The sequence below is a fragment of the Temnothorax curvispinosus genome, unplaced genomic scaffold (assembly GCF_003070985.1).
Source record: "Temnothorax curvispinosus isolate PA1 unplaced genomic scaffold, ASM307098v1 QBEX01017148.1, whole genome shotgun sequence".
Lineage (NCBI taxonomy): Eukaryota > Metazoa > Arthropoda > Insecta > Hymenoptera > Formicidae > Temnothorax > Temnothorax curvispinosus.
This window is the reverse complement of record NW_020226928.1, coordinates 16,728-39,824: the sequence shown is the minus strand read 5'-3', so window position 1 is coordinate 39,824 and position 23,097 is coordinate 16,728. Positions and strand designations below refer to the sequence as shown.

At 34.3% G+C, this 23,097-nt stretch overlaps 2 protein-coding genes across 10 annotated transcripts; one reads left to right on the top strand and one right to left on the bottom strand.

Annotated features, from left to right (window-relative positions):
• Nucleotides 1–1,709: 1,709 nt before the first annotated feature.
• On the bottom strand, nt 1,710–13,803 carry LOC112467316 (extracellular matrix-binding protein ebh-like). 3 transcript variants are annotated; one of them, XM_025035881.1, is made up of 8 exons: nt 13,717–13,803; nt 10,434–10,678; nt 10,174–10,282; nt 9,914–10,076; nt 9,743–9,830; nt 6,159–9,651; nt 6,026–6,074; nt 1,710–5,321 (listed from the first exon to the last, which is right to left on the bottom strand). In XM_025035881.1, exons 2-6 carry the CDS (start codon nt 10,631–10,633, stop codon nt 7,608–7,610), a joined length of 2,604 nt encoding a protein of 867 aa, XP_024891649.1. In that variant the 5' UTR covers nt 10,634–10,678; nt 13,717–13,803; the 3' UTR covers nt 1,710–5,321; nt 6,026–6,074; nt 6,159–7,607. The 3 variants fall into 3 exon arrangements, with proteins under 3 accessions (XP_024891649.1, XP_024891647.1, XP_024891648.1); XM_025035879.1 differs by lacking the exon at nt 13,717–13,803 and adding an exon at nt 11,310–11,622; XM_025035880.1 differs by lacking the exon at nt 13,717–13,803 and adding an exon at nt 11,310–11,622 and having other exon boundaries at nt 6,515–9,651.
• On the top strand, nt 13,095–21,592 carry LOC112467317 (WW domain-containing adapter protein with coiled-coil homolog). 7 transcript variants are annotated; one of them, XM_025035885.1, is made up of 13 exons: nt 13,552–13,568; nt 13,950–13,983; nt 15,676–15,779; nt 15,871–16,111; nt 16,391–16,476; nt 17,061–17,141; nt 17,524–17,722; nt 18,262–18,630; nt 18,951–19,177; nt 19,796–19,937; nt 20,504–20,730; nt 20,809–20,936; nt 21,025–21,592. In XM_025035885.1, the coding sequence occupies exons 3-13, from the start codon at nt 15,771–15,773 to the stop codon at nt 21,101–21,103; spliced, it is 1,788 nt and encodes a 595-aa protein (XP_024891653.1). In that variant the 5' UTR covers nt 13,552–13,568; nt 13,950–13,983; nt 15,676–15,770; the 3' UTR covers nt 21,104–21,592. The 7 variants fall into 7 exon arrangements, with proteins under 7 accessions (XP_024891651.1, XP_024891654.1, XP_024891653.1 ...); XM_025035883.1 differs by lacking the exon at nt 15,676–15,779 and having other exon boundaries at nt 13,095–13,568; XM_025035886.1 differs by lacking the exons at nt 15,676–15,779; nt 17,061–17,141 and having other exon boundaries at nt 13,095–13,568.
• The last annotated feature ends 1,505 nt before the right edge of the window (nt 21,593–23,097 follow it).

Genomic DNA, 23,097 nt, shown 5'->3' with positions numbered 1-23,097 from the left:
TATGTTAATGATTTCAGAGTATCTATTACTATTAAACTGTTTTTTTGTTATGATGTGTATCTGATCTGAACAAATTAAGTCACATTGTAGTCCCTGTGTTAAACCTGAACCAGTCAGCGTCACTATATTATTTTAATATGAATGTCCTAACTACGTTTAATTATTTCGAGATAGATTTGGTTCATGTAATGCATAACTTCAGTGCCATATCCCTATACCTGATCTCACATCTGTGATCATTAGCTAAGCTGTAGCTAACATTTTGTTGTACAAAAAGGAAATGTACCTTGTTAAGTAGTCTACTCGATAGATTACTTGTCACTGTCACACTTGTCATTGTTATACATTTGTTCGTCTTCGTAAAAATGATTGTAGTTAGAGAATTTTTTTTAATTGTAGACTGCTATACCTCTTACGTTAACTGTTTCCTCATTTTCAACTATTTGAATTAGATTTTAAACTATATTTCACACACTTGACTGAAAGGCGCGTCTTTTTCATTACCGATAATGAATCTTATTATTACTATTTATTTATTAATTTACAATGCGATAAGTCTGATAGGCTTAAGTTTAACACAAATAAATTTATAAGTTACTATAGCTATAAATAATTAGTTCATCAAAATTGCCAAAAGTCTTCATACATATGGATCGAATATAAATAGATCATTAATCATAAATAAATTATTGTACGCATAAAGCATTTATTAAGGAAAGTCTGACGTCTTAAACATTAATCAAGTTAGTATAGTAAAGTACTTTACATCAGATGCCTCATTAATTCGTGTTCATCAAAAATTCAGTATTGTGTATGCGTAGAACCATCTTTTTCGTATAATAATAAATAAACCTGTATTTACCTATATTTGTACATTATGTGCATTACATAAAATGTCGACTGCATAAAATCGAGGTAAATATACTGCACATATGAAAAAATACTAATATATTTACCTCTCTCTATATTATACTCACTGGAACTATAGATTCATCGCTATTATCTACGAAGTAAGAATAGAAATGTTAGAAAAACTCTCAACAGGGTAAAACATTAATATGCTTTTGATGCTTGCAGCATCGGGTTCATTATATTTTACATAAGTATGTATACTTATTGACTAAAAATAGAATATAGTACACCTCTGAACAGGGTAAAAGCGAAAAAAAAATACTCGGCAAGCTTATAATATTCGTTAGTTTACATATAATTACAGGCACCTCCTTTCATCAGACACTAGTTTATTTTACAAGTGTATCTAATTAGCACAACTTTTCCTTTCAATTTTAGTGAAGCGTTTTTATACACGCTAATAATGACATCGTCCAAGATCTGTAAATATATTTTTAGGTATACGTTGGTCACGTCAAATGTATTTATTACGCCGTTATATTGCAATTATTTTTCCATGCAAACAAGATTAATGAGATTTCAGTATCGGTTTTCATACACATATATTCTATATCCTATGCTAAATAATAAAAAGCAAGTATCTACGAATTAAATATACATAGTGAGAGAAAATGTATTAAATGCTTCTAAAAATGATAGTAGTAATTTAACGATCTTGCATATACGAATATCAAATTCTGCATTCTAATGAAAATAGCATATTTCTTTTTACATAGATTACCGAAATGTTTCAGAACTAAATACTGAGTTTTCGAATTGATTTTGTACAATTTCGCGTAATAAATGAATAACTCGAATGTATTAAAAATTGAACTTTTATTCTTTTTTTTTTCAGTCTCTGCATTGTTGTACATCATGGATTAACTTATCACAATACAATCTTTTTACACATAGAACGCAATTAATATCGAAAATGGATTAATAATTTATCGTAGATCTACATATATATACAATGATTGAACTTATACATGAGAATTTTTGAACACTTTCATGTAAAAAATATTAATAGGTCGTACATAAAGATTTGAATTCGATAAAATTAGATGTATTACATGACTCACAGAGTACTCGACTAAATATCATTATAATCTTTATTAATCTAACTGCATACTTAGATATTTTACGCGGTATGAGCGGCAAGCGAATAAACTTGGTTTAAAACCGTGTGGAAGCATCATCTAAACATATTCTGCCTTTCATATTGATATTTTACAAAGAAATATATAACATAACATAATATAACTTGCATAATTTGATAGATATATGATAAATTTGTATATTATTTCAAAACTCCTACGCATACAAACTGCATAACCAGGTCTGACTTCTTTTAACAAATTTGATAGAAGTTCCTTACACAGTACACATACAGTATTTATTACATAAATATTTTGTATATAATAAGGATGAAGGAAAAAAAGATACAGCTGTGTTCTTAGGCCTAGAGGATGAAGTTGTAAATAAATAACATTTTACTATAAAATTTGCAGAAGAGGATTAGAATTACGTTTTAAACCGCTGACATGTACATTCAATAAAAACATGTACAATATAATGCAATAAAGAAAACAGTTTTAAAGCTTCCATTGCACTATTCCCAAAAAATAAATCTTCACCAAATGGGATATCATTGATTCTGTGACGAAGCAATGTTATTGCTTGTGTAAGAGTTGATATTTATTTGTTATTTATGTGTAACGATTATTTGATAATATACTGAAATGTACCATATTGAAATATATATATATTTGAATGCAGGTTCTTAAATATACGTTTATCAGGGCACTGTATTCATTTAGGATAAAACTAATAAGAATATTCCCCTCCTCTTGGATAAACTTTATTCTAGAGAATAGATTCATTTATTTACTATCTACTGGCTGTAAATTTCGAATTATACTTTTTCAAATTAAATTTTATATATATATGTATATATATGTATATACATATATTTTTTTAGAATTTAGTGTGATTCACATTCAGTGGGGAGTGAGGTTCTCTATAATAAATATAAAATATCCGAGGTATACAACGGAATAGTTATAAATTTCCATGCACACTCTATTTACACAGAGTGTGGAACATGTGCTCGAATTTATGGTCATTTTGTGTACATGCTCTTATAATATGCAACTTTGAAGATATAAAATATTTTCTTCTGCAACTTATACACATGCATGCAATTTAAAATAGCTATTATCTATCTATTTTGCAAACATTTACATACGGTTACGTTTTGTCGTTTCTATCTCACTAGAAGTACGAAGTCTTAAAGGAACATTTATACCCAACGCATTTTAACTATTCAGGAAATTTAATATAAGAAATTAAGACCGTTATGATATACAATCAATCAATATTGAATATGCTATTTACGGTCCGAGCTTGGATCTTAGCAGCCTAATAATATTTCTTGTGTACCTACTACACATATTCGACACCCACGGAATGAGGGAGGTCTAAGTTCGAACCCTGGCTGAGGTAATATTTTCCATAATAAATTCTTTACAATTATTCAGATGGTTAGCGTCATAAGTTAAATCGAATCGATTTATTCAGGGGGGGAGGGAGGGGTTTTTACTACTCCAACGGGAACAGTGTTAATGTAAGTCTGACAAGTTAGCCGGCGCGCAGTTTATTAAGATTGGAAAAAATATATGTATAGTACGCAAAAAATATTATTAGGCTACTAAGAGCCAAGTTCGAATCGTAAATGGTTTATTTAATATTGATTAAAATAAATTATTTTCACAGCATCATGGCAAGCATTGTCCCTTACCATATGGTTTTTACTTTGTAAAAATTAATACGATTTAATAAATAAAGTATATGAGAAAATAGGAATGTAACTCTATCCTTAAAGACTCGTTATTAAGCATTTTGTGTTACGATGTCAGATGCGAGGCAACATACTCATCAATTTTACATGACTCACGATAACAAATAACCTTTCATCTACCAAATAGTTTTAGTGAGACAAAGCAAATTTCGAAATTACGATTCTGCATGGTTCATTGAACATAAAGCAGTATTTACCGCATTTTATAAACTTGCTTTATCGAATCTATTCACGCAAAATCATTTTTGCATATTTAAACAATTATTTTTCTGACATCATAATCTATGATAGCATTGTCAAACTTTAAAACACTCTGTTTAATACTAATAGCAATAACAGTACGTCTCTCTACCAAGATTTGTATCTACTTGTAAAAAGTATAAGGTACCACAAAATCAGTCTCTACATTGGATATTGATAGAGAAATATACAACAGATTAAACCTCTCAATACTAAATAGGACTCTTCTTTCTATAAAGAATTCAACCTCATCGACTAGATAAAATAAGTTAAACTTCATTTAATAATTATGCACAAAATAATATTTGTAAGGTTGTTTCTCTAAATATATCTCGAATTACTTAATCAAAATAATAGCTAAATCAAAAGATTTCATAGAAATTACGATTTGGTTCAGATTTTTATACGTCAGAGAAAAGTGCAGTAAAAATAAATTACACAAGAGAGTAAATATCTTTTTATTGCCAAGTAGCAATAAACGCGCACAATAAAATATTTAGCGACCCAGTTTCATCTACTGTCATATATTATTTTGCTAATGATTAAATTAAGCTAAAAAAAAAAACAAAAAACAAGAAAGACAGTATACACTAGTTATACATATGAAAATTATTTCTAGTTGTGTTTATGTGTATGTGGCTTTCAAACTGAATTTTCTGTGGATTATATTCAGTACTGGTATATTCAGGGAGTATTAGTTCTAATAATTAATATAACCATCATTAATTATTTCAGCCTTATTTAAAATTTCGAGTAAAATATCTTTTTTGTATTTTCTTTAAATATAATAATCCATGTAATAAAATTCTTTACTAGTTATTTTTATTAACTCTACTTCTACAATAACTTCGGAAATATACCTCAGAAATTTAACTTTTACCAAGGTAGATGAGATTACTATTAATTAGTTCCTCTTTCTCTTTTCAACACGTACTTCGCATTATTCATATACTTACTTAATGTTTAAATGCAACTATAACGTAATATACGTGCGTAATATGTATATATACATAAAATACATATTTCTAAAAAAAAAGTCTATTAGAAGTGCTTCTTGATCATATGGTACGATAATCTATAATCGTAATGGAGCATAACTTAAAACAGCTGTTTCTCTATACAGACTTCTAATCTTACAGATTATGTCTGAATAACTGTACGAATTACATCGCGTTGTGTATTATAACAACTTGGAACCTTTTAAGATGATAATGAATTTCAGTACTGTCCAATTTTTATTTTAATCATCAAATTACGAGACTCCGCGCATTATGCAAGTAGTTAAAAATTGGCGATTTCTTCATAAGGATCATAAACGACAATCTTCACGCTGTAATAAACAAATGCAAATGGTAAACATAATTTCTTTATTATATTTAGGCCTTTGTGATCCAATCTTACTATATTTAGCAATTCATATCAAATGTTCTAATCCAACAAGACGTAAAGAAAATGACATCGTAAGTAGACTCGTTAATACATATCCTTTAATTGCTATTTAAATCAAGTAAAATATATACAATTTTTTAAATATCTTTTCTTATGTAATCATCATACATGAAAATAATTTGAATAATTTTATTAGAATATTCATATTCTAGGGAAATCGGATCGCAAAAGGCCAGAATATATTCGAGATCTCATTACAAAACTTGTCATCTCTAATAAAAGATTATCCAGAACAATTTATTTATGAAAATAACGAATAGTGAATTGGTTTGGAGATCGAAATAACAAGTACTAATTATATCTATAAAGAAAATTATATCTATTACAAAATCATTATTATTTCAAAATTGATGTTTTCCAGTCGTCATGTTTTAAATTTTTCTTACTGTAGGTATGTCAGATGTATACATTGCGTTTCTAAAAATATTCTCGTACATCTAAACCGTTTATCTTCGTGATTATAGCAAAAGTTGATAAGTGCGTATTTTATTTTGTCTTTTTTTTCTTAAGAACTTAATTATAATGGAAATAGCCAAGTTTTGAAATGAGAGGTTTTACACAATAAATGTATAATGTTGTACTCACCCACTGTATTATTTTTCATGTTCTGCTAAGCTATATTTATATATAAGCTCTGAAAATCAAATGAAAAAAATCATTAAGTGTAGGCATTATATATGAAGCGTTGATTGTTAATAAAAAAGCATTAATTTCTTACACAATTTCTAATTATCTTCAAACAGATGATTTAGATATGTTAACATTATATACAAATATGACATTTTAAATATCACCAAAGTTTTATACATACAATTGAATATTGTTTTCTACATAAAGGATAATTCTTAATATTAAATTTCCTTATTTTTTATGTATAAGTAAAATTTAATTTGTTCTTTAGTTTGTATCTCCAATCTAAACTAATTTTGTGATATAGAAATATGATAATCTTCGGAGATATTATAATATCTTGATGTGTAATATCTTCCGTGATGTTTTACAAATTTTATAAATATAATAAACAATAATCTTAAATGATATAATATCGAAATATAAATTCAAATATTGAGTTACCTTTTACTGTAGCAAATGAGAACTCTTTTTCGAATACCGTATTGATCCAGAATAAACAATTTTGTTAGCGTTTGGAAGGGACGAAACTATAGATACGATTCTTTTTCTTTCTTCCTTGATGTTTCTTCAGTGATAGGTAATTTGATACATCTGACAGTCTTCTTAATGATATTTGTTACCTTATGGTCAATTATAATTATTATTGTGATTTAGTCTTAAGTTGCTATTAAGATTCATTCAAAATAAAATTATATATTATACAGTTGCATAAGATGTTCAAGCGGAATATTCCTTTTACGATATTAAGCGATTTTTTGACGGCAGATCTCAGTGGATATATCCAGAAGTATATAAAATTCTTTAGAAACTTGATGTAGCTCATCTCTTGAGATTTTTCAACATGACTGTTTTCGTTAACGTTATAACACTTTATTTTGTTACTGTATTTTCTTTCTTCATAGTTTCTTTAGTAAATAATCTGTTACATCTGTTAACTTGCGATTTACTGATATTCACAAATATACCAATCATATTTCGAATTAATTTCACTTGAAACTTAATTCAAAGACCGCCAGAATCATCTCTCCAACGACGGAAATACATATTTTGTGCAATACGATGTTGAGACAGAATTTTTTCTTTATGATATTCAGTAAGTTAGCAAATTTGATAAAATTTTCTCGAATATAAAATTTATTTGACAATTGGTTTAGTTCTCTATCCTCTTATAAAAGCCTTCAACATTTTCTTTCTTGCATACATAAAAACATTTAGTTAAGGCATCGTTATTTAATTTATCAGGAAGAGTATCGAAATTCCATGGCTCCTTGTTTAGAAGAGCGATATTTGAATTAGTTAACAGAAGTATTTGGCATTGTGATGAAATTTATTACGATTTACTGACAGATTTATCAGACTTTGCTGGCAATCGTAGAAAGGTGTCATTAACATTATTTAAATGAGAGGCTACCAAGTCTATACTACTATCAATAGCGTCATTTTGATTATTGCACAGGACGTTTTTTCTTTCGCTTAAAGATGTATCTGTATATACATTGTCTAATTCAAACCGAGACTGCTTCAGGAAATAGCTTCACAGGAGGAAATTAGTGGTATCATTCGATAATATATGTTCCAAAGTTTCCATTTGGATATTATGTAAGAAACTGATATTTTCTGATATTTCAAAGTCGTTTGCACAATCAGTTTTCATTTCATTAGCTTCTTTTGAATCTACTTCAAACGAGTCGATATCAAATGTACAAAGTTCAGAGGAATGTTCGTTCAACATTGAAGTATCGCAATTGCTTCTTTCTTGTTCTTCCATCGTATTTTCAATATACATGAGAACGTTATTGGAACTGACGTGCTGACTGCCCAATGATGGTTCTACAATTTGATCTCCGGTGAACGTGGTTGAGACAGTACATATGTCATTAGAATTATTTGGACGTTGCATTTTCTTTTCAGCGCTTGTAGTCATAATGTGCTCGCCAGTATGATTTGTAAGATAAATGCGTTTATCGTGATCGCTTAACATACAGATTACATTTGTATCATAAGGTGTTTCGTCAGCATTAAATATATTGTGCAAAGTGTCTTGTGGTTTTACTATAGTATCATTATCAGTATACATAAGTGGTTTTTTGGTTAAATAGTCGTAATTGATTTGGGGTTCAGAAAATTGCCGGAATGAATCTTCCAGAAGAGTCTCACTTTGGATATTATCTAAGAAATTGATGTGCCCCAAGTTATCTACATAATCAGTCTTCGTTATCTCGTCAGCTTCTTCTATTTTTGGGAAACTTTTCAGATCGTAATTTATTTCCGCATTTGAACCAATCTCGAAAGAATTGATGCCAAATGTGCAGGATTCTAAGGAATGTAATCGATCGTTTAACATAGACGAATCGTAATCTATTCTTTTTTGTTGTTGTTCCTTTATCGCAGCCTCAGAATACTTGGCGGCATTGTCGTAATCATTCATTCTTATGTTATCAAAATTGACATATTGATTAGACAATGGTGGTTTTACAATTTGATCTTCGGTAAACGTAGTTGAAACAGTACACGCGTCATTGGATTGATCTAGACGTTGCACTCTCTTTTCATGCACAGTCATGACATGTTCATCGAAATGATTTACAACATAAATACATTTATTGCGATCACTTCGTGTGTAAATTATATTCGTGCTGTCGCAGGCCAATTTGATATCGTTTTCGTCATCGTTAAATGTATTATGCAAAGTCCCTTGTGCTTTTGCCGCGGTAATGTCATTAGTAAATATAAATGGTTTACAATCAATTTTTGTACAACAATTCGGGCATTCATTAACTTGATGACATACTTTCTGCTTTATAATTTCCGTAATTTGTGAACTATGATCATTTATAGACTTCAATTTCTTTATTATAAGGTGATTAATGTGACGCTCGTCAACAGGCATTGTATTACAACACTTGTGCGACTTCTGCATCGCGCTACAATTCGTGCTTGTTGGTAATTCTTGCTTGAAAGAATGCTGATCTGCAATATTGTTTTGGCACGTATTGAATAAAGGTATTGTCTCCATGGCACTTTCTTCCTGAGATATTAATGCTCCCTTATTTTGTGTACAACTAGTTGCATTTCCTATTGTCATATATGATGATACACAATTTTCTAATTTACTTTCTTTCAACAATTTACTTTCTTTCGTAACTTTGATATTCTCTTTAATATTTTGATCGACAAACATTTGTGACTTCGAGCAATCCAAGTCATGTTGTTTCTCATCCTCTTTCGCAAATTCCGGACAGATATTACTCATTTGATTCTTTGTAACATCTTTTTTAGGATTAATATGACAGTTGTCTTTATTAGAACATTCTTTAACATCGGCATTCACGAGCTTGGTTGAATATTTCGAGAGATGCTTTTTGCTTCTTGGTTTGTTTTTCGTGACTCTTGACCATTTCGATTTTTGTTTAGTCTTTTTTCTTTTTACTTTGCAAGGAGTGGTTATTTCATCATCTCCAGTTAAATCAATTACTTCAGTTTTTTCAGATTTTCCTGGTTGTAGACAAGTTTGATCCAAAGACTTAGAGTTATCGGTTATAGAAGTCATCTTCGTTTTGAGTTTAGTAAACCTCTCCCTGTGTAGAATGAATGTATTTTGTATTATCTCAATATCGTTCACGAGACATTTACAAATTTATAACATGTGTTAAAAAAATATTTACATACTTAAATATGTTATTCCAAACTTCATTGTGTTTTTCTGTCATCTGTTTAATTTTAAGTAATACCTTGAAAATATGCTCTTCCGAGTTATCTGTAAACAGTTTAATATTAGATTAAGCTATCAGCACGGCCAGCTCGTATAAATCAATCAATTTTCATTAACACGTAACTTACTTAAGTATATGTACAATGCTGCAAGAATCTTTGTAGCAATTTTAGAAAACTCTTTAATGTGACTAGAAGTTCTTTCTTCCATGTAAGGTTTTAACTCCATGTCTATATATACATTTAACAAAACTGATATTTCATTTAAATATCGACTATGATCAGCTTTATCCTGAGAGAGAGAAAGAGAGAAAATGAAGAAGTAAAAAATTAACAATTACACTACATTTATACTCAATTCTATAATACGGCAAAACGATTAATAATACCTGTTTTATATCAAGCCAATACAAATGAAAGAATATTAACATTTTCTTAATATGGTTTTTTAAATCATCTTGTACGTTAGAAGGCTTTGCTACGCTAGAACAAACTTTCCTGAAATATGGCAATCATAAAGTTACATATTTTTCACGTATATCTCTTCCATTCAACTGCCAACACACACGTAAGATTTCTACTTGTAAAAAGATTTAGTAATTGAACGTTGAAATTGATCTTGATAATCGATGTAAATGATAAGTCTTACTCGGTGTAGAGCAAAAGCAATCGTATGAGATGCTGATATTTTCTACTTCCTGTGCATAAACGTATGTCTTCATCGAATGTTGGCCATAGCAAAACTTCTTTGATCTTGTCGTTATCTTCAGATTTGATATCTTCCCGTTGTTGATTTTTTGAACTTGCCTTTGTATTTTTTCTATTTTTCCGTCTAGAATTTGTATCCATAACGATATCTTCCTCTGTAGATCTGCTACTTACAGCATAAATTCTCTGCAATTATAAAAGGACTTGTGACATACATGACACGATTTATATTTTAATTAGATTTATAATACTTTGTTCAATGGGCGTTTTGTACAAGAGAGAGATGTGAGATATAATTATTTACAGTACTATAATTAGTTATAAATTTGTAATAAAAAGTTACGAATTATTGTTTGTTATATGTACAAAAGAAAGAAATTTAAAAGTTGCCGTTCTGTCATTCTATAATCATAAATTTTCCATACCTATATTTATGACATATGTAAATGATTTTAATTATATAGTATTAATATCATAAAAAAATATGCAAGCCAAAGATTTGAAACGGTCAAACAGTAGTTATATGTCACATGAATTCCTGCTATACGGTAACTGATGAAAGAGTTAAATTACTGCAAAACTAGAGCAGTAAATGATGGAAATATATGTGAAGAAGTTGACGCAAGAGACTGTCAACAATTCTCCGGCGCTAGATATCGTAACAGTTGCACGCACGGGCATCAATATCGTTGCGGCACGCGATCTGCCGCTATCTGTAAAAGAATCTGTGCAGCGATCTCGCATTCTTTCGCAGCAGGAAACGAAGGAACCGATCCTCGAATCGTTCGAACAGTAGGAGTGACCTTTCGTGTCTTACAGTGTTTATCGGGGATTTGCGACGTGACGGCGACCCGCGTCTTCTTGGCGTGTCGCGGCCCGTCAATGCGGTAGCCTCTCTTCCCGGTTGAGCGACTTTTCTTCCTGGCCGAGTGCCTCTTCCGAGTTGCGTCAGGATCGACGACGGGGCGCACTCTCGTCGCGCCTCTCGACGGCCGTTGCCCCGTGTCGCGTCCATCGTGCGCAGCTAAATCCGATCTTCCGAGGGGGCTGGCAAACGTCCTCGAGACTCGCGGCCGTTAAACGCGCAGGACAGGACGCGCGCTCGTGCTCGTTAATCGCTGTCGACGACGATGACAGACGATGACACGCTTCGCTCGTTCCCGTTGCGTCGTTTCGGCCGCCTGCGTCTGCGTCACGACGCTGCGCCGTCTACCGGTCAACCCTCGCGGCTTCTCACGGCGCTCGCGCCGCGAGGCTGCTCTTCACTCGCGCGGCTGCGGCTGCGCAGACGCGCCGCCGAAGCTCGACGCCTCTTCGCGTCGCGCCTGCTGCAACGCCGCCGTGGGCCGAGGTACCGAGGTTGCGCGCGCACGCCCTGCGCGGAACCGTCTGCCGGGCGCCGCTACGCCGCTACCCACCGCCGTCCGCCGTCGCATCAGGTGCGTGCGTGCCGATTTTCGCGACGACGTGCCGCGCGTCGCGTTGTACGTAACTGCAGCGACGGTAGAGGTGCCGAGGGTGCGTGCGGATATTACAGAGGCTACTCCCAAAATTTAATTCTGCCCAAGCAATGCCGTTCCCCCGGAACGATGTCCGCGGGAGATCGACGGTTCGACGCGATTAAACTCGCGCGGCTCTCGCGTTGACGATCGCACGAATCCCGCGGGGGGACGCGCGTTTCCCATCGAGATTACGGACCGACGGGAATCCGTCGCGTAAGGTAAATGTACCAGTGGTCGCACACTTAAGCCACAATTCAGATTGTGATACAAATTTAGCCCATTTAGACGCATGCTTGGTACAAATGACTTGAACCATCTTGAAGCTTAGGGTTTCTAGTTTCTAAAACACATGCAATGTTTATTTTAATATTCAGTCATTTATTATTTATGCCGCGAAAATGATAAAAAGGTCAAATGTACCAGTGTCCGCACAGCCTTTACTCGGTATGTCCCACCCAGTGTCCGCACAATACGATATTTAGGCTGCGGTTCACTTGATGCTACAAATGCTTCGAAGCCTTCCTCCTTTAATGAAGAAAGAAGGAGAAGAAAAACGCTTCAAAGCATTTGTGGCGTCAAGTGGACCGCAGCCTTAAACCAAAATATATTCAGCCGTAACATAACCTCTCCATGTAAACAGCAAACAATTTTTCTGATACTGGTTGCACAGATTCAGCATGCACATTAGATTTATTGCAGATATATTATTAACAATGAGTACTTACTTATCAATCGGTTTTCCACACGATAATTTGTTTTTTTTTAATCGAAACACCAGAATTAATTCCGTAGTAACAACTTTGCATCGATCGAGAAACAGCGTGCTACGCGATGTGCGGTTACTGAGACTAGCGAACTTCGCAGGGTTGTACCAGTATCCGAACAGCCGTGACGTGCGAGACCGAATAAACAATTTAAAATAAATGGTAATCCGTGCAGAATCATACTTCAAATTTGTTTGTTATTACAATAACGTATTGTAGATCCCTACACAATTTTTAAATTTGCAATATTCTTCACGAAATGCTTAATAAATTGAAAACATTAAAGTCGTGTGCGGCGACTGGGACGTGTGCGGCCACTGGTACGTTTACCTTATATGTCGCTACACGTAGAACTCTCGGGCACGTCGTATCTCGACGCCTGTGTAGCGTTCGTAAAACGAATTGGCGTTCGCCGAGAGCGATTGACGATTGGTACAGTGCCGCGACACATATACCTATGTACCGTGTACCTACGTACATATAAATATATATGTACACATTTATGGAACTAAACAGCATCCGCCGCGCACCTTCGTGCCCCATCACGTCCCTGGACGTGACCGGAGCTCCCCCACCATCGGGCCGCGCGCACGCCGTCGCACGAGCGCTTCGTACGAGTCGCCCGGCAGCGGCCGAGCACGTATGTGACATGGCGTCCGGGTAGAAAGAAAGTTAACTGCTAAATAAGCGTTAATGTTGTTTTTATGACACTGAACCGACCGAAAAGGGAACATCCGAGGCCGCGAATTTCCCACAGACACTGGCATTGATGGTAATGCATGCGAGGAAACCGCAAAGGATCAGCGATGGGTAGGGCTCTACCGTCAAATACCCGATACTGACACACGGCCAATCTTTCTCTGTCTCTCCGTCTCCCTCTTTCCTTCTCGCTAACCGTCTCTCTCGCTCACTCTCTCTTTCTCTCTCTCTCTCTCCGCAACCAGCTCTCGCCTCTCACCTCTCGTCACCCGACATCCGTCCATTCGTCCGTACGACCCGCTCGACCGTACACACGCATCGCAAGCACTCACTGCCACAAAACCCGCCGCGCGACGTCCCGCGGCACGACCAGCTTTCCACGATGGGGATCCGCTCGGGCGCAGTTCCCCGTGGAAACGACCGCGACGGCGGCGGCGGCGGACACCGCGCGACGACCTCCCTCACTCACGGCCCGTTGTCTTATGATTCCAGGTACTTCGAAAAGCACCAGGCCCATCCCTATCAGGTAAATATCTGCCGCACCACCGAGACGATTGGTGGATCTAGGATACGGAGAGGGTAGGGGCAAGGGGGAGGGGTGTGTGTGCGTGTGATAGTTTCTCGCAGCCTCACGTCGTCTGGCTCTCGCCATCGCCATCGGCATCGCCTTCGTCTTCGTCTTCGCCTTTACTTCGAGCAGCATTATTTTCGCCCGCGGTTCCGCGTCGTTGCCCGCGCGACACGTCCGAGGACAGGGAGAAGGAGGACGGAGAGACAGACAGAGAGAGAGAGAGAAAGAGAGATGAGATCGCTCCGGTTCTTGCGCGGAGGATACGGGACCCCGCGGTGACAGCACTCATCCGCGCGGACAAGCTCCAAAGTTCGTATTCGGTTTCTCGGCTGGGCGCCGTCGCTTTTTTTTTTTTTTTTTGCCCCACTCGACAGAACCTCTCGCGGTCGCGAATCGCCCCGGGAATCGATAATGCGCGTTCAACGGCATCCGGACGATCGCGTTCGCGTCGTTTCCGCGAGATCGCTCGCTCCCCCACGGGCCCGTCTTTGTCGTCGTCATTATCGCGTTCCTTCGCGCTCCGATTTTTTTTTCCCTCCCAGTCGGCGCGCGGGCATAAGGTGGACTCGAATCTCGTCCAGGTCGAGAGGCGCGCCAACGTCGTCGTCGGACGATCGCGATTGGCTCAATCGTCGGTAATTCGCTGTAATTATTACGCTGGAAGACTTGGCCCGCCGCGTTTGTAAAGGTGCCTTTGACGAGCCTCGATCAGGCGAAAAGAATCCCCAGCTTTGACAAGTGACATTTCGTTCATTGATGATACTTTGCACGTTCCGTCCGTTAGACGCGTCGTCGCGATGCGAATAATCGAGGTACTTTGCAGAGATCAATCTATGTTTGTAACCGTAATTAGCTTGAGTTGTCCTTAAGAGAGTTGTCCCCGTGTCTCTCATTGATTGACTGTGACGTTTATTCTCTCTTGAAGCCATCGTTTACTTCGGGGGCGGTATTAACGATTAAATGTACACGTTCCGTGCTCAAATCGCGGTCCACACGAGATGAGCGGAACGGCAATTAATCGCGGTACCGCCCGATTTTCGCGTCGCGATACGAAATTGCTTCCTGCTGGGGTCTTGTAAACATAACCTCACTTTTCAGAAAATCAATAATTTATTCTAGCAGGTAGTACTCGAGAATATTTGGGATCCTACCCCTCGGTAAGGACCTCATTCCCGTTTCCTCTTCGTGTTTCTGCGCCTTTTGCGTCACCTCGTTCTGTATTTCGTCGAAAATAACTGTAAATGTGATGAGTAGCTTGATAGGTTTTTTTTTTGTACTTGGGAAAATTTGGGATATACCATAACATGTCTGTCTTTGCGGTACAATATTGAGAAATGTTATTCGTGTTATAAAGTATTTACTGGAATGAAGAATGTTCAGATGAGCGACAAGAATTTGTCTTAAGTTTAAAAATGGATATATGCACATAATTGGCACGAGAAATTGTTACGGTAAGAACGATTAGTGTTTCTGAAAGATCACTGACGATTCTATAGAGAAATCTGAGATTTTTACAGAATTATACAGTCATTTTTACCGTAACGTTGTTTCAATATTCGATATTTTACAGCTCCTTTGAATTCCCTTCTATGTCATTAGAGACAATTCAAGTCAATATATACAGCTCTCACACGTGCATTTTTGCAGACGGCCACTAGATCAAGACAGTCTGTTATTCTCAAGCGGGTTATCGAGCCTATAATATTTAATAACATTTTTAATAACGATCTTATATATTCAGAATGAGAAAAGTAAGCAATCTTGATGTATCTGATTTATTTATATCAATCTCTCGTGGTCACGCACACACGCACAAACACATCGCTAACGATCTGATTGTAGAACGCAAAGTACAGCAGTTCTAAGGGTGGCTATTCCTCCTCGACCACGTCGTCGGACAATCGCTACGAGGGACGTATGCGCGACTCTCCAAATGGTAACTCTTACAGTCCAGCTGGCAGCTTGGGAATGGGCATGGGGACGGACCGGGACAGCCCTCGGAATTACACATCCAAGCCTCTTTACAAGAAGGAGAGAGAAAATAGAGACTATAAACTATCCTCCTCTAGGGACAAGTATTCCGGTAAATAATTTTTGTTTGTCGTCTTCCCCATTCCGCATAGAGAGAGCAAACTTTTATATTTTGACAATTGCCCGATAGGAGAAGCATATATCTGTGAACATTATTGAGCCTAATCTATAAATTGTTACGTATAACGTATGGGTAATGCCTGTGAGATAAGTAATACGATTCTGTCCTTTTATTTATCTAGATTCTCATCTCCTTCTCCTTTCTTCAGTATAAAAACAGAATTGTCTCTTAACATTTTCAGCTGTAACATGCTTGCTTGCATATGTGTAGATTGTGCACGATCCCTAAAAGACAAGAGAAGCCGTGAGAGCAGGGATTCAGAACACAGGACCAACCACGATAGGAGTAGTGGGGAGGTGAGTATCTTTTCAACATTAATATCTAATTTAATGATTGTTGAATATAATGAAAAGAATATGATTATGTCAATTATATGTGTTATGATCTTTCAGAGAGTTCTAAATGTTCATTACCATGTATATAACGAATCTTTATTTATCAAATATAAATTTGTCCCTTATTACATATATACGATATGCATGAAATCATAAATGTTATTATTATTATTTATTGTATTGTTTTAAGTTGTATTAAAATAAAATGTATTGAACTAGAATGAGCAGAGTAACTTATAAATTTTCCATTTAGGGAAGATTTCAAATATTTTTAATATAAATTGCAAGTATTATATAAAATAGATATCTATTTCTTTTAAGCATGTGCAGTCATGATAAGTTTGGTTTTATTAAAAACAAATTCCAACGTGCAAGTGAACTGTCAGATAATTTTTTTTTTTAATAGTTACAGTCCGACAAATTCACAAATTTACTGAAAAAAGCATTTAATATGCATTGCATGTCTTTTTTTAGATTGCATATACTTTTTTGGATGTGTACAATAATAATAATAATGATAATAACATTTGTTCACATCTCTATAGATCTTACATCCCTTAAAATTATCATCAAATTCATCAAGAGAATCTTCATCGCAGAGAAAACCATCACACAATTCCTGTCAGGTCAGTGTATTATAATTACATTCACTGGAATCAGCAGCCATTTATATTGGCTATAAATTCAAAATTCTAAGTAAAACATAAAATAATATCATTCAATCATTATACATTCATTCATTCAAGTAACAAAATTAGCACATTTAATTAACATTTAACATTTATGAACTTTAATTGATCAGAACATTATATATTAACATTATATATATCCTGAAAGTTTCTGTACATTTGTAATTTTAAATAACTACATGTGTATGTAACTGAATATCTTAATAGCCTCAAGAAAATGGGCGAATATAACTTCAACTTTTCGACCAAGTCTTGGAATTAATGAAAATATTCCCCATCTATTCAATCGTTTCCGGAAATTTTAGAACAGTCTGTTTAGGATAAACGTGGTGATGAGCGAGGAGGTGCAACGGAACGGACAGCCAGATTTGGCGATTGGTCAGAACACATGAGTTCGTCAGGAAAGAAGTATTACTACAACTGCAAGACGGAAGTTTCTCAATGGGAAAAACCACGGGAGTGGATCAGTCGGACAGATAATCGTCAACGCCAATCTAGTGACTATTCCTCTAGGTCAAGTACGTCTAATAATAAATTTTCATGATTATTAAAATACGATGTAAGATATTAGACTCGCGTAAAGATACATGGGACGGTCTCGCGCTGCGCGTGTACTTAGCGCGAGACATTACCGTATCTCTTGATATAATGAATGAAAAAAGGATGATGAAATAAAACAAATTCTTGTCAAAGTAAAAAAAATATGAATTAACAAATTTGGCTTTTCTGATTTGTATATTTATAGTTTAGTTTAGATATTTATAGTTATTTACAGACATTTACATTACAGAAAAGTCTCTATGAACAACTGACGAATGAAATGCATTTGTTTATATATATAATCTTTTTTATCTTGAAACTTGACATATCCTGTAGCTTATCTTATTCTGTTTATTAACTAAAATAGCAAGAAGATGCATATTGCGTTTGTGTACTATTATATTAAATTACATATTACATATATAATTAATAATATCTTTTGATATTGGAAAAAAACAACTTTTTTTCTTATGTGAAATATATAAGACTTTACCAAATCTGAAATTTTTCTGGGCAGGTCATGATAAACATTCCAACTCGCGATCAAATAGCAGTAGCAGTATGCGAGATGGTAAATCGTCGCGACAGTCTGACAAACGAGAATATTGGAGCTTATGTAGCGCGAGCGGTGGTGGCAGTAGCAGAGATGATGTTTCCGCAAGGGAGAGGGAGCGAGAAAAGGAACGGGAAAGAGAACGAGAACGAGAACGTGAACGAGAACGAGAACGAGAAAGAGAATCTAGAGAATGTAGAGAAGAAGTTAGCGTAGAACGCCAAACTCAAGATATGGATATTTCGCCAGGCGATTCTACACCCACTTCGGAACCTTTGACATCGTCCTGCGCTCACGATCCACTGCCACAAGGCCCTGTTCTCCTGGCCGCTGGTACGTTTTTCTTTTGTTCGTCATACGCAAGATGAAGCATATACAGAAACGTAACATATTTCTTAAAGTATTAATTTTAGAAGAGAAAAGTTTCAAATAGAAACTATTAGATTTAAATTTTTTAAATGACATTTAATGAGTTACGATAATTTTGTCATACATAAAACATTATTTTTGAAAAATTGTAATAATCGTTTTTGCAAAGTTGATTTTACAATGAAATTTGTAGAACTTGATTTAACTTGCTTTTAATATTAATTTATAACATTTTTACATGCATCGACCTTTGTAAATTTCTGATATCTTTGTGTCCTCATTAGCGTTACCTCGGTTAACATCACATCCATCGTCAACGACACCGCAGGCAACCGGAAAACTTAGTTCCCCTACGCAACAACAGGGAAGCAGTAACGCTCCGGGACCACCGGTGTCACTGGCCAATCTCCCAAGACTACTGTCACAAATTACGGGCAACAAAGAACAACCTGACATCACACCACAGAAGGCATTACAGACAATTCAAACAGCTATCTTGCTATCCCGACAAGTAAGAAAATATTTGAATCACTTGAACATTATCGTATTATCGAGATGAATGTCATTTCATATTTTTTATTATTTCATATTTCATATTTATGATGAGCAATTTGTGCAAGACACGATAGGAAAAAGTATTTTACTTTTTTCTATTTTTCTTAATATTCTTGTAAAAAGATATCTCTAATAATCACTGGATGTCTTTCTAAATTATCAGCTCATGACAAACATGAGATTCATTTTCTTTTAACAAAAATTTTAGGACAAGCTATTATTTTTCAGAAGTTTTTAATCTTTCTAAAATGCTTAAATGTATATAATTAAATAAGTTATTTCTGTTAAAATAAAATTCAATTAAAATTATGCAAAATGTAAGATTTTATCATCAATTTGCTAAGTTAAATTATTATTTGACCATATTCTTTGAGTAATCCATATGAAAATTCCATATTCCATTATTAATACTTAGCCATTAACACAATGATGATTTTTTTGCTATTTTGTTAATATATGTAATCGAAAGCATATTTAGTGATTTTTAGACGATGATTAGTTAGCTGTTTTCTCTTTTTGTATTAAAACATTGCGAATAGTGCTCATAGTGTTATATGCTTGTCTTTTATTGCAGCAGTCTGTTAGTGGGGATCGAACTAATACTGGAAGTGATGTGATGGTTCCACTAAAAGTTGATACAAGTGGCAATATTACCAGCGAGGGTCCACCTACTCCGACACATTCAGAAACCCAGGATTGTATCGACGCGCGAAAGTGTAAGTCTTCCATTTGTTATTATATAAAGCTTGAGAATGCTTATTTTACAAATAAATAACTGTTTGCTCTTATGTTTAATGTATTCTTTTATAACATATAAATCATTTTCCATCACATAGTAAATTTAGTTCAAATAAATGCTTACATTCTTATGTCAGCTATAAACTATCACTGTTATAGATTCTTACTACAAAATTTATTTGTGATTAATTAGTTTCCATTGATTTATAATACTAAAAAACAAGCTAAATTTAAAAAACAGCTGCTTGGTAAAATAAAATTTAAGTAAAGTAGTTTACTTAAGCTAAGTGGTAAAGTAATCTTTAGTTTTATCAATTTACGAGCATATTGTAAAAGTATTAAAATTATAAAAATATATCTTAGCATAACTAAAATATACTATAATATAACAAACTAATCTGTTGATGAAAAAATTATCTAACTCCTGAAACAATATGTCAAAATAAATTATCTCAGATTATTGAATATCTTTTAATATTGTTTTCATTATTTTTGAAGATTTCTTTTTATTATTTTATTATATGTATTGTCCTCATTTCAATAGTGACGAGTCCTGGGGGAACGAATTCCGGAGTACAAGGTCTAAGCTCCTTGCAAAGTCTCAGTACATTAGGCTCCCTTGGAAATTTGAGTAATACAGGAGGTTTACAGGCATTGTCAAGAGTGCAGCCTCCTTTAACACCTTCTTTAACACCATCTCTCGCTAATCATTACCGGGAAGACTTGACGCAGCATGTGCGTGCTTTTCCTGCTGATATTCTCGAAAAACAGGTGAGAATTCTGTATTTTTTAGATAATAGTCCCTACTGTTATTAGATGATTTCTTAAATTTTTGATATTTATGTGCAGGCACAGAAACTTAGTGAAGAAGCACATACAATGGGCAGTTTGCAGTGTACGAGAGTGTCCGCAGAATTGAAGACGGCACGATCGATAGTGAGGCTGACAGAAATCCAGGCAACGTTACAGGAACAAAGGTAAGTATCACATGTTATAGCACATTTAATGCCATAAAACAATTATTCTTAAATTTTTATTATCTCGTTTGTTTGCTTGCTATTTTAGGATATTATTCCTCCGTCAACAAATTCAAACACTGGAGGAGTTAAAATCCCAAAATTCCTTCATGTCTGACGATTCTTAGTGTAAGAATCTTTATAAAATAATTATGATTACAATCTATAATTAATTCAAGCAAAATAAAACATGATTATTAATATTCTCATTAATATTGAATAATTAAGATTGTACCTAAATTATAATATCGTAATAGAAGTGATATATAGCGAATGAACATGGGCTGCTCAGAGAGGATCGGCTGTTCCATTTATCAGCCAATGAGTCTTAATAACTAATTAATGAATTTATTAGTGAATCCACCTCTCTGAGAAGCACAGCAGGCCTATCCAAGTCGCAAACACAACACTAAATGATTAGAAAAAAAAAACGAATCAATTTTATCAGTTCAATGCAAGCTACTGAATTGTATATCTGAATTGTCCACATCGTCTTGTATTTACCTATGTTATACGTGTAAATGTTTCATATCCCAAGATTAAGCGGCATTTTAACTAGTTGAAACATTTTTGTTGTAAATCTCGGAATAAAATTCGTGCCACAAGTTTTTAATACAGTTCTTTATCAGCCATAGTCTCACTTACCTAATCTCCTGAATTTTTCGTTAACAGAGGGAGAGAATCGCTTTTAGAGAACTTATATTAAATACATTTACATCAAATATGAGACGGGGAATTATATATTTTATATTCAGATTTGTGTTCGATCTCCAATCATTTTTATTACAGGATTTTTTTTGACATTTGTATAATGTATCATCGCTGAGCAAGTATTGATATATTATTATACATGCTCCCCTATTTACATCGTGTAATTAAAAAGTATAGCAATGACGAAATCTTTAGAATAACAAATGGCCACCATTTAATTTCTAATGTGTAAATAGCAGAATCAGAGTGAGTATTATTTACGAACGATATAATTTTATGCATGGCAAACTTTTTGAGTTAATAAGAACATTATTGTATCGAAACTATGGATCTAAAATAAAAATACGCATTTTTTATATTATAATTACAGATAACTCGTTTTACTTTATTCGTAATCCCCTATACTATGTCAAATGAAGAACACAAATAAGTTTTTGTTACGTTGTACCCATAATCCTAGGCGTTTAATAAACGTAGTTACTGTGTATGAAATAGTCGATAGGATCGCGAATTGTAATCGTTATTTAAAGAACTACATTGTTAAGGAATTCTTTAATGAGGTATTTTGAACCGTTTTTCACTGTATAACTTATTTATTTGAATGAAAATTCTGCTAGTTAATGGAAAAAGGGGTATATATTAAACGAATGTACTGAAAAAAATATCTAAAAAGAATTGTTTACATATCGTACTGTTGAAAATCATCTCATCTTTTGAAATCATTGTCATAACAGTTTTGTAGAGCGACATATATGTATGTATATTGTATATATATAACATATGTATACAATTTAGGATGTCAGAAACCACGAATGTGATACAATAATTCACCGTAGGTATCTCTTATTTTGTATATTTCTTTGAGGAACTGTCAAGGAGCGATTCTACTACTTACAAGATTAAAACAAAATGAAAGAACATATTCGTAACATATTATACTTTATCTAAATATCAGGAATTGCGATTGAATTTATGTTCTAATGTTAGATTATTTTTTGACCCAAAGAATTTTGATATGGATCTGCACACTTCATGATTTTTCCCTACATATATACGCATTAGGAAAGTTACTTTTAACGTATTTATATATGCGTGTGCACATGCTATAATAAAATTCTTTAGTTCAAACCGGTGGTCACTAAATGCCCTCCTATACCTCTTTTTTCTAAAAATCAAATAAAACTATATAACCCAAATTATTCAACATCGTATTTTACTTGGTATTTTTTTATATATCCTATAAATATGTTATCGTATAATTATATGATTATTTATGTATAATCATATAATTATATACGCCGAATGCATAATTATATAATCTTTATGGCTAAACAGAGGAGATTAGTATTAAGAATAGTACTCGTAATAATGTTCATGTATCCTATACGGTGTTTCTCAACACAAGCTCCAA

What these genes read in the sequence shown, in the direction of transcription:
- LOC112467316 (XM_025035879.1), bottom strand. Translation starts at nt 11,507, where the DNA reads ATGGACGCGACACGGGGCAACGGCCGTCGAGAGGCGCGACGAGAGTGC. An exon ending in TTGCTTTTGCTCTACACCGA is followed by an intron (nt 10,283 to 10,433) that starts GTAAGACTTATC and finishes GCCATATTTCAG; the next exon opens with GAAAGTTTGTTCTAGCGTAG. An exon ending in GTTTGGAATAACATATTTAA is followed by an intron (nt 9,652 to 9,742) that starts GTATGTAAATAT and finishes CATTCTACACAG; the next exon opens with GGAGAGGTTTACTAAACTCA.
- LOC112467317 (XM_025035882.1), top strand. Translation starts at nt 13,840, where the DNA reads ATGGGGATCCGCTCGGGCGCAGTTCCCCGTGGAAACGACCGCGACGGC. An exon ending in ACGATAGGAGTAGTGGGGAG is followed by an intron (nt 16,477 to 17,060) that starts GTGAGTATCTTT and finishes ACATCTCTATAG; the next exon opens with ATCTTACATCCCTTAAAATT. An exon ending in CTATCTTGCTATCCCGACAA is followed by an intron (nt 19,178 to 19,795) that starts GTAAGAAAATAT and finishes CTTTTATTGCAG; the next exon opens with CAGTCTGTTAGTGGGGATCG.